Below are 10900 nucleotides of genomic sequence, written 5' to 3' on the forward strand. Positions count from 1 at the left end.
CAACGAAAAGTACAACTGATGGAACTAGTGCATTTCTCTATCCTGGTGCCTGAATCTCACTTACGTACGTATCAATTGATAATCAACACATAAAATACTACAGGATAAACCATAATGTCAAAACTAGATCTGATATGAATAGATATACAAAAACCAAAGGTATAATGATGCAGATTGTGTATATTACTTTTTTGTTTCCAGTTTCTCTCTGGAATTTGAACTATATCTTCTATATGAGATCACAAAGCATGGCGTGGGTTAAAGATAAGGAAGCGGTGGAGTTAAAAAGGCAAGCCAAGCCAGCTTTAACCTCGCTTCGCAAGGCCCATTTCTATATCTCTGTGTGGAACTAGATTTTCCCCCCATTTTTTCCAAGTGAACGAGAGAAAAAGATATCACATGAAGTGAAAGGATCGCCTTCTACTTTTATTGCTAGAGCTCCTTGATTTGCTTTCTTCATAGGGCGGTTTCCAGATGATATCATCAAGATTGCTACAGAAGTTCTTGTAAAACTGCAACATAGAGGAAGTAACTGTGATCATAAAATTAAAATTCAAAAAAATGGGGCTGAGGAGAAGGGAGGTGAAACGTAACAGCATTTCTCAGGACAACTGACCTTGAGGTATTCACCTACGTCTCCAGCTGCCTTTTGAATGTCCACCATGAAGAATGACGGAGCAACTTCAAAAACCTTCAGACAAGAAGGGAAAGAAATGAATTAAATAATTAGCCAAGCGACGAATGGGTCATGGGAAGTTAGCAGAGGGAAAGAAACTTACTTCCAGGATGACTGAGAAAAAAGTTTTATTTGCTGCCATACCCTCCACTCTCATCTGAAAATTCAAGCCAATAGGCCTCCGGATTAGTGAGAACTTCAAGCAAAATTATTCTCCAGTTGAAACATAGATTCTGATGAATGTTTGCGCGACAAAAATTTTTTTTCCTTTTTGGTAAGGGTTTTTTTTTTTTTGGGGGGGGGGGGGGGATCCAGAGCAATGCTAGTGGAAGGATGAGGATGCCCACCTTATAGTTGCGAATATGCGTCTTAAATCCCATTGACTGAGCCACAACTTCCATGCTTGATAAAACCACCTTTGCTGGCTTTTGAGAGATAAAGCGTGTTGGGTACTTCATGGAATCCTGCAAAGATATTTCAAAAACAAGCATCACATCTCAACCCTAGATATGACAAATATTTAGAGCCTCAAACCTTGAGTTAAAAGGACAAGAGTAATAAGGTATGGCGATATATTTTATCACAGCATGCCTATTTACTTGGTAAAAGATCCCAGACTTAAAATGGAAAGCTCTACCTCAGACGATGTCTATATGAACCTATATTCGTCTATTTGAATTCTGATGGTAATTAGATATGATTACTAAACTACTAGAAGACAAAGAAGAATACAGATGATTACCCGTCCACGATCGAAGATTGTTGCAAGATTTAAGCCTTGAGATAGAATTATCAAGTCAAATGCACTAAGCATTAATGGACCCCCGTCTTCGTTTTCACATTGTTGGTTAACCCGCTGATCCTTCAATGACAAATCAATCAATGTGTCATCGAAACTGAGAAAGTAATTGCCACACGGATGTTCTAGCAATGGGGAATCCAGCCTCCTTGATTGAAGAAAAAGGGGCATGTGAAAAAAATGTCAAACTTTTTGGGATTTTAGTCAGTTTCCTTGACTTAAAATTTGCTTTATCCTCCTTGACCTTTCATAAGCACACCAGATTTTGTTGATGCACCATGTCAGCAATTAATTTTCAGACAACAACCCAAAAAGTATTTAATATGGTTATAATGACTTTTCCTCCATAAATCTATATGGAAAATATGTTGGTGAGGAGGACGAGAATGCATAATGTAAATAATTCATTTTAAAGGTTTGAAACTAAATGGATTCATGAGACCTAGCTCAAAGGCATAAAATTCTAGTAGAATTCTGCTCAACAAGATGCAGAATTTAAAAGTCATACTGACCTCAGCATCATCGAAAGCTGCATTTACATCATCCAGGTTCACATCTTCATGCTCAAGAAGACTGACAGGAACATAGTTCTTCTGAAACCACTCATCACTTTTTATCTGTTCAATGGTCATGCGCTGCAAGCACACATGCACAAGAGGGGGCAAAGAGGAAAAGAGGCTTGTCAAGAACAACCAGAAACCTTAATAGATGTTTATCAAAATATTGAATTCATTCATTAAATAAGTGATACCATTACATCACATGCATAAATTTAGCACAAGCATGAGTTCAGAAGAAACCACAAAGGGCATGAAAACTCTGCATTCTCAATCTTACAGTTTCAGGATTTGGGTCCAAAATTCTATGTATTAAAGCTTTTGCTCCCACAGGAAACCACGAAGGGCATGAAAACTCTGCATTCTCAATCTGCAAGAGTCAAGAAAAGGACCAAAGCATTGATAATAATCAAAATTTCGCTCCAACATAAACACAATTTATGAAGCAATCTTTACCATAAGAAACTTGAGGAACTAAGCTATCACCTCAGTATATGCACAAGATTACCAATGAACTTTTCATTCTATGCAATAATAAAATTTGACACATCATGTCTTTAAGGGGGGGAAAAAGGCTGATAGATCATGCATGCTTCTTCACACACACACACGTGTATATATGTAAAGCACCTGGGAGATAAACTCTATGTGTGGAGAAATTAATAATATATAATTGACATGTTTAAGTTCATGCCTTACTGTATAAGGTAGTTAGATCCAACTCATCAAAGGGAAGATATCCAGCAATTAGAACATAAAGAATAACCCCACAGGACCAAACATCTGCTGCGGCTCCATTGTAACCCTTGTGACTAAGTACCTGAGGTGAAAATGATGCGTGCCAAATAGAGAATGAAACATAAAATTAGTAACTATCAGTTGACATCAACTCAAATCTAACCCAGCTCTGATCCAACTTCAAATTTACCTCAGGGGCTACATAGTTTGGAGTCCCACAAGTCGTCCGAAGGACACTAACCCCCTATAAATATTCATCAGGTATCAAACCATTCAATATAATCCCATCCTCAAGTCAAAGTCAGATTTCAAATCTATTGATGAAAATCTCACCTGTTCTGGCAATGCACTCAAACCAAAATCTGAAATCTTTATATTTCCTAAAGAATCTAGCAGTAAATTTTCAGGCTGCAGAAAGGAAAAATAGCAATCAATAGAAAATCACAAGTAAGGATAGATAGGCAGCTTCACAGATCCCAGTCCATGCAAACCTTCAAATCTCTGTGATAGACTCCCTTACTGTGGCAATAATCTACACCATCAATAAGCTGTTGGAAGTATCTTCTAGCTTCAGCTTCACTAAGACGGCCATGGTGTACCTGCACATTCATTTTTACTTCTATTATAAAGATTGCAACGAAATAGTAAAAGATAAAAATCAGTAAAAGCTACAAATTCACAGGTCCATCTTGAGCTACTCACAATTTTATCAAACAATTCACCACCTGTAATGAACTCCAATATGATGTAAATCTTTGTACGACTTGCTAGAACCTGAAAAAAATCATAATTTACAAAAGAAGCGAGCACTCGTTAACTGTGACAATCAACAGGAAGAACATCTTAATAATTGATTTCAGAACTATCTTCAGTCCGCCAAGCTCTTCTTTCAAAACATTTAAAAGGAACAAAAACCAATGAGTGAGAGAAAGTTACAGCAATCCAATACAAATTATGAAATAAATTTCCGACACCATTCCTCTTTAAAAGAAAATAGAAAGAAATTCTATAAATTCAACCCCACTTGTATTTACCTGAAAACCTTTCTAAAAAATTTGCTAAATACCATATTTCATACTTTGTCGCTAATCATGATTTGGTGAATAAATTCTTTATTTCAGAACCAAAACCCAGCAGGACTTAGTGGCCATCATATAAAAGATGATTTTACAGAAAATACCACGTACCTCATGCAGACGAACAACATATGGATGTCGAACTAGCTTCATGATAGAAATCTCCTTCTTGATCTGCATAATAGAGAAAAATTCAATACAAATGAATTTTTTGCCTTAATAAGAAAAAAAGGGACGCATAATCCAAGGCTCCAGGGCCGTGCCTCTTACACCATGTTTGGCATTTAATCATCTTTATTCAAACATTTTGGGTTTTTAGATATGTTAAAGATCAGATGAATTTGAATGGTACACAGATACAAGATTACAAGATCAACATCTAAACACTAATAGGCAGATTGGGGGCTCCCCATTCTTTCCTTTGAATTCAACTGAGTGTTAGAATTCCCTTTTGATGCTAGAGAAGAAGACAACAACCTAATTTGAGAAATTTCCTCCGATTATAAGTATTTCATAACTCCAGAAGGTATGTGAGCGAAAAGCTTTGCCGACTTTCATAAACCATTAATTTTGGCCTTACTTTGATTGTAAATGTTCATGTTAAAACCAAAAGGAGAGATCTTCAGAAACACGTGTATATTAAATCTTGGTATGTTAAACTCGCATATCCAAATATCCGTAAATGAATAGCACCTAGATAGCGAACAAAACACCTTCTTAAAGTCACTTATTGGAATGCCTGCTTGGCTCAGTCAGTATATAATAACTGCATTTAAATTTCTGGATATAATTTATCACTGATAAGAAGAACAGTCATGGTGTATTTGTGGAAAGTGCTCGAGACATTCAAGCTTTGCTAAGCGTATGGTTTGGCAATGCAACTAGTTAACTCCTAGCTCTAAAGGATCAACTGGGGGAAGCCATTTCACCTACGAAATGAAGAAGCTGGGGAAATCACAACACCAATAAGAAGGGAAATTCAGAGAACTCATTATATTTGAAATCAGCTAAGCCTTCACAGCTACTAAAGAGCAAACAAGTCCCGTTTTCCAAGATTACATCGCTTTTGTCCACTAAGTCATGCATTTCCTCGACGAGAGGCGTGATTTGAACAATTAGAGGGCCGATTATCTAACAAATGGGTCGTCACAAGTAGAAAAAATTGGGAATTTTACACTTGCCTGATCGACCATCTTGTGCTTGATGATGGTGCTACGGTCGAGCACTTTCATGGCGACACTCTCGCCAGTCTCTGTGTTCTGAGCGAACTTCACCTTGGCGAAGGTTCCCTCCCCAACTGTTCTCCCGATTTCGTACTTTCCCACCTTCCTCACTACCATGGCTGCCTCTCTCGCTCTCTCTCTGTTTCTTCTCTCTCTGCTTTTCTCACCCCAGCGAAACCACACTCTCACAGCCAAGAACTCCACTAAAGCTTGTTGCAAATCCAACTTTACTAACAAGCTACTCAATTCCAATTACTATTTAAATAATTTGTCTTCGTTGTTGATTTGGATGGGAAGGATTTAGAATTGAAAAATGAAGGCCAGCTGGGAAGTGGTTTGGTAAGTTACACAGACAGGAAAGCAAGAAGAAACTAATCCGGGGAACTAATATTGGAATACGGACCAACGACCAAAGATTGGCTGGATCTCCACTGGGGAGAAGGAAAAAAGATCAGAAGAAGAAAACAAAGTACCAATCGTAGCTCAAACATGTTCAATAAAAATAAAAATCAGAAGATCAGGCCAAATTTATTTTTTCAATTTTTAATTTGAACTTATAAAATATCAATTGAATCAATACACAAGGAAAAATAATAATAATCAAATAGATAAATAAAATTATTCGGATGACTTAATATTCTACATATAATTTTGTTTAATTTACAAAATGCAACATTTAGAAATGGACATAGGCGTAGCTCAAGAGAGACGGCATTAGAGTCAGTATGAAATTATTATTTTGTGAGATTTTTAGTGTAAGTAAATGTAAATCCAGAGAGTAACTTGCATAAAAGTTGGTATGGATTATAATAATGATGGGAAGCAAGTAATGGGATGGCATGCTGAGTCTGAGAATATTAGGTGGGGAGTGGCGTAATAAGTAATAACGTGGGGTGCGGTAATGGGGGCGTGACGACGGAGACAGCGGAATTTGACAAATGAAGAGGTTTCCCCGGACAGCCACGGACGTGGACGTGTCTCCTTTGATGCCCCTTTCACTCTTTTACCTCCCAACATCAATGCCTTGCTACTGCCAGGGGCTATGAATTATTAATAAATGAAATGATATTTTAAAATTAGATATTATATTTCCAAAGAGATTGGTTTTAAAAACTGAGATCTCATAGCGCCAATTTTGAATTTTTGATGAGGGGATCATTTATGTGCAGAGTTGAGGAAGAGAAATAGTGAGGATGCCCCTAATTTTTTTTCTTTTTAAATACTTCACCCGGTATCTCAAGCTACTTTATATGTTATGGGAAACTCTTCAGACTCAAACTAATCTACATTCAGTCGTCACAGGACCGGGAAAGTGGCTAGCCTACCACCAAGTATTTAATGCTGTTACATGCTTAAGACTCAAACTCAAGACTCTTGATTAAGCTAGTACAATGCCTCACCAATGAACCTAAGTGCTTAGTGGTGAGGATACCTAATTTTAGCAAGTGCGCCAAGTTCATTTGAGTTAGACTCGTCAGGGTATGGGGGAAAGCAAACTCTGTGCTTGCTCTGGAGTGTCGGGCACGGCTTTCCCCACCTTCTTTTTTTAATACTAGTACATGTAAATGTAGAGCATGACCTACGTAAAGCAGTTACAGCACAGCTGACTTCTTGATACCAGTTTCCTCATCATCCTCCACACTTGTGCCTTTTTCTTCCTCTCTCTCAAGTTCTCTCTTATTTTCTGATTATATCACTGGTAACATCACTGGATACGCCCCTTTTCAAATGGAAGACTTCACAAAATTAGTCCACATTAAACCAATCAAAATCACAAAAGACAGCGAAATTCTTCCATTAATTATTTAACACCACTACATTGTGAGGATTTAAACATTTTTATCATCATTTCCAAGTTTTAAATTTTCTGTTACTCTTAAATTTCCGTAATCGTGCAACAATCTCGTGTTATACACGAATTATAACACCAACTTGGTTTTTTTAAATTTATGCGACAAATAATTCATCCAGTTACGACCAACAAGAATTAGCCCACAATATTTTATAAATTTTGCTCACAACGAGTGCGAATTTATTAAACATTACTCCCTCCGTTTCTTATTATAAGAGACAAATAACCGAATTACGTTGATCAAAAAAGCAGTTAAAATTAGTTAAGAACAATCAATGTGTAAAAAATATAATTTTTTTTTCAAAAACACCCTCATTAATAAGGAGAGAGAACAATTAAATTATTAAAAGAAAGAGAAGTGGGAAGAAGAGAGAGTGTGAGTTGGAGACAATAAATATGAGTAAAATAGAAAATCAACACAAAAAAGTAGAGACCACTTTTAAGTGTTTCTTATATATAGGAACATGCCATAAACATTAAATGTCTCTTATAATAAGGAACAGAGGGAGTAATAAACTCGAGCAGGCGCCACGCTTTTAACATTGAATTGAATGCCGAATATTGATATTAATCAACGTAACCAAAGCCAACACAACGTCGTGTCCTCTTGAATTTTTGTACGGATCACTCAAAGATCTGCATGATCAACGAGAAACTGGAAATTGGCTAAAGAACTTAGGTGTACAGAACATGGGTGTTAGCGGAGTGTGAATCGCACTGCACCATGCGGTTACCTTAACTACTAGACTGTTGCATCACTATAGAAGACAAGCTAATGATTCTTTTTCACCGTTTCTGTCATAAACACTGGCCTGTCCTGATTAGGGTTATGTTCCTGCCTTGGTTGGTTTTATAACTAAAGCAGTCGAGCGACGTAAATGATTAGTAAATATCAAACACGGCATCAGATCCTGATTATACTGCAACAATAATGGATAATGGAGACAGCTGCTCAGGAAAAGCAATAAACTAATACAAAAAGTAATTAAAATTTACACTCTTAAACAATGCCTTGGTCCCTTCAACTATGCACAGCAAACAATGTTCATACCAATGCCAGAGAAAAAGTAACCATTAAAAATGAACATTCATCAATCATCACAACCTGTTCAAGTTTCATCGTTATTGAAGCCCAGTGTAATAATGAAAATCAAAGTAACTCCCATTCAGTATCTCATTCACACAGCAGATGAAACTTTGGCCGCAATCTTACCCTCTTGATTCAAAGCCCCACCACCCTGTTGTCTGCCGTCAATTCCAGCTGTTACCACCTGGTATGGTGGCACCACCCCACCTGGTGGAGGCGCCGATGTTGCGGCTGCATAGTAGACCTGCCTGCCAGCATTGTCGTAGGCTACCTGAGCATATCCAGGTTCAGACACCCCAACCTTTGGCTGCTGCACAATTCCAGGAGTTTCAGTGTAAGCCCCAACTTTGGTTTGGGCATGTGATAGAGACGTCGGTGGTGCCGCATTGTACATTTCCGCCGGGACCATCCTCGGGACTCCATAGTAAGGCTGACCAACTGGTCCAGTCATAGGTCGCAAAGTAGTTGCATGGTACACCCCGGCCGGTGTCGGGATGAAATACACCGGCTGTTGCTGATCAGTTCCGGCTGCAGAAGCCCCCAGTGGATAAGCAGTACTTGTCATGTGTCTTTCGGGCAAAAACGCAGACGTCGCCGACGCAGGAACTGGACCTGTATGTACATTCGAAGGCACTGGTGGCGGCGCCACTTTCTCTGGATTTTTCTGAGAGAAATAGTCCATAGTATAAACTCTTCCATTACCTTCATCGCTTTTCCGCTGTAGGAGTTGCTCATTGTTCACAATGTGTAATCTCTGCAAATCCTGGATCTGTCTTTGGATCTCGGCTGGCGAGAGCAATGGTTCTCCAACCACGTGACGATCCTCCGACACACATTCTGATCCCGTTGACAAATCCTTCGCCACCACATCCGGGGCCGTTGGAACAGGAGCAGAATCAGGCAATTTCGTCACTGGAACCCCCGGGTAAGCCTTATCCAACCCAAACAGAAAATCCGGGTTCGTAGCCGAGACTGGAGCCGGCGGCGAGGGACCATCCAGCTGTTGAATCTGCACAGAATTGAGAGCATCCACGAACCACTGCCGCTCCGGTTTCAATTCGGACGACCCAAAACTGGCCGGAGCCGACGGGGCCAGGGGGAAAAGAAAGAGCCTCAACCTAGCGGGCTTCGCGGAGGCACGGTACAAGCGGTCGTACTCAACCATCATGTGCTCTAGATCCTCATCGTTGGTGACGGAAATCAAAGCATCGAGATCCTCGCCGGGAAGTTGGTACTTGAAGCAGACGTCGGCGTCGCACAGGGAAAAGAGCTTTGCCATGAGAGCGGAGAACTTGATGTTGCGATCGACGGCTAAGATCTTGGTATCCCCGCCGATGTAAGCAAGCTGATTATCGTGAGGCCGGGGTTGGATTTTTCCGCCATAACTGCACATAAACTTGACTTTGTAATTGGTGGTGGAATTATTGGTAGGCTCATCCCAGGGGGGGTTCTCGCTATCGATTTCGCGAGACCTGGGGGAGGAATCGCGCGAATCAGGGTAAGAAGAGTAGGAATAGTTCTCCATGGATGAGGGTCTGAAGAAAGTGTGTCGGGGAATTAGGGGTTGATAGAAAGGGAGGTGAAGGCCATGGCAGGACTGCGGAGGGTTTGTGTAGAGTGAGGAAAACGGCGTGACGGCACACCGGATCTTTTATGGGACGTGGGGCAGCGGATTCTCATAAAGCGACGCGGAGCTCTCTCGGGGATGCGGGTCCCACCTTTTGGTTTGTTCAGCGCCGGATCGATAAAATTTCTCTTCGCTGGATGGAGACCCCTTGTGTGGCTTTATAATTGTAAATTGGAAAAACAAATGCAAAAGTGAGTGCCTTTCGGATTTTAAATTTTTATTATTAGACTAATTTAAATTGATTAAAATAATTAGTTAAAATAATTATCTATAATAAATAGATTTTTTAATATCGTTACTAATTATATGTATTAGCTAAAAATATTATGTCATGAAATATTTAATATTTCTAATTACTATAAATATAAAAAATATATTATATTTCAAATTAAATTGAATATAAAATTAATTTTTATGTTTAAAACGAAAGGTAGCAGTAAATTTTTGTGACTGAGGAGATTTTTTTTGTTTTTGGGGGGTCAAAAGGAGCGTTTAGTTTAGTACGTACCCCACTAGATCATTAATAGCAGAACCATGAGAGAACTAGTTTTTTTAATGAAAAAAATAAACGGTTTACAGGCACAGGAGCCTCCCCCTCTTTTCCTCTCCCTTCACGCCAGAGCCTACATTCTCTTTTTGACCGGAAGCTGAGCTAGGGCCTATATATATATATATATAAATATATGGTGAGGCGCATGAAATGAGCTTGTTGCGGTTGGATCATAAAGTGCTGACATATTTATTTATGTAAGTACTCCTTGTTTGCTAAATATAAAATTTATTTTATAATATGAATTATATTATAAAATAAATTTTTTTTGACCGGCTATTATAAAATAAATTCTATATTTAAAATCGAAAAAGTCATTATTTATTTGGTGAGGTAGGAGTAATATTGTATGGCCTGATCAAATGGGGATAGTTGTGCCACATGGTCTGTGATTCCTGATGTCATGTTTGTCCTGTCCGATGTTCAAGTCCATAAAAATTAAAGTAAACATAGTAACTCATCACCACTCTCAGGAGGCCCCCTGCTTAATTCTGCGCGAGCGCGCGCGCGCGCGCGTTGAAAATGAACAAAACTCTAAGCTCGTAATTAGCTTCAAGCGGGTCGAATGGCCTCCAGCTGCACTGTTCGCACCCCATCTGAAGATTAGAGTCCACGACAAAGCTGGCAATACATATAACGCATTGATAAATGCGGTTAGTGTTTGACTTCACACATTTTCATGGCAAACAACTGGCTCTTCCTTGGTTAATTTAAC

General features: G+C 39.0%; 2 protein-coding genes across 2 annotated transcripts; both read right to left on the reverse strand.

Annotated features, from left to right (window-relative positions):
* Positions 1–181: 181 nt before the first annotated feature.
* On the reverse strand, positions 182–5519 carry LOC114757259 (CBL-interacting serine/threonine-protein kinase 8-like). The gene is made up of 14 exons (XM_028946253.1): positions 5028–5519; positions 3958–4020; positions 3473–3544; positions 3262–3369; positions 3104–3178; positions 2961–3014; positions 2727–2852; positions 2313–2402; positions 1988–2110; positions 1419–1538; positions 1024–1140; positions 780–833; positions 617–691; positions 182–512 (listed from the first exon to the last, which is right to left on the reverse strand). The coding sequence occupies exons 1-14, from the start codon at positions 5184–5186 to the stop codon at positions 396–398; spliced, it is 1353 nt and encodes a 450-aa protein (XP_028802086.1). The 5' UTR covers positions 5187–5519; the 3' UTR covers positions 182–395.
* Positions 5520–7839: 2320 nt separating this feature from the next.
* Positions 7840–9639, reverse strand: LOC114757256 (uncharacterized). Its single transcript, XM_028946249.1, has one exon. It carries the CDS (start codon positions 9531–9533, stop codon positions 8100–8102), a length of 1434 nt encoding a protein of 477 aa, XP_028802082.1. The 5' UTR covers positions 9534–9639; the 3' UTR covers positions 7840–8099.
* Positions 9640–10900: the final 1261 nt, after the last annotated feature.

The sequence above is a fragment of the Neltuma alba genome, unplaced genomic scaffold (assembly GCF_004799145.2).
Source record: "Neltuma alba isolate B1F8T4 unplaced genomic scaffold, ASM479914v2 tig00010592_pilon, whole genome shotgun sequence".
Taxonomy (NCBI): domain Eukaryota; kingdom Viridiplantae; phylum Streptophyta; class Magnoliopsida; order Fabales; family Fabaceae; genus Neltuma; species Neltuma alba.

Coding starts and splice junctions, on each gene's coding strand:
- LOC114757256 (XM_028946249.1), bottom strand. CDS start 9,533: ATGGAGAACTATTCCTACTCTTCTTACCCTGATTCGCGCGATTCCTCC.
- LOC114757259 (XM_028946253.1), bottom strand. CDS start 5,186: ATGGTAGTGAGGAAGGTGGGAAAGTACGAAATCGGGAGAACAGTTGGG. Junction 3,545..3,957: donor ATGTTGTTCGTCTGCATGAG/GTACGTGGTATT, acceptor GATTTTTTTCAG/GTTCTAGCAAGTCGTACAAA. Junction 513..616: donor ACGTAGGTGAATACCTCAAG/GTCAGTTGTCCT, acceptor TCTATGTTGCAG/TTTTACAAGAACTTCTGTAG.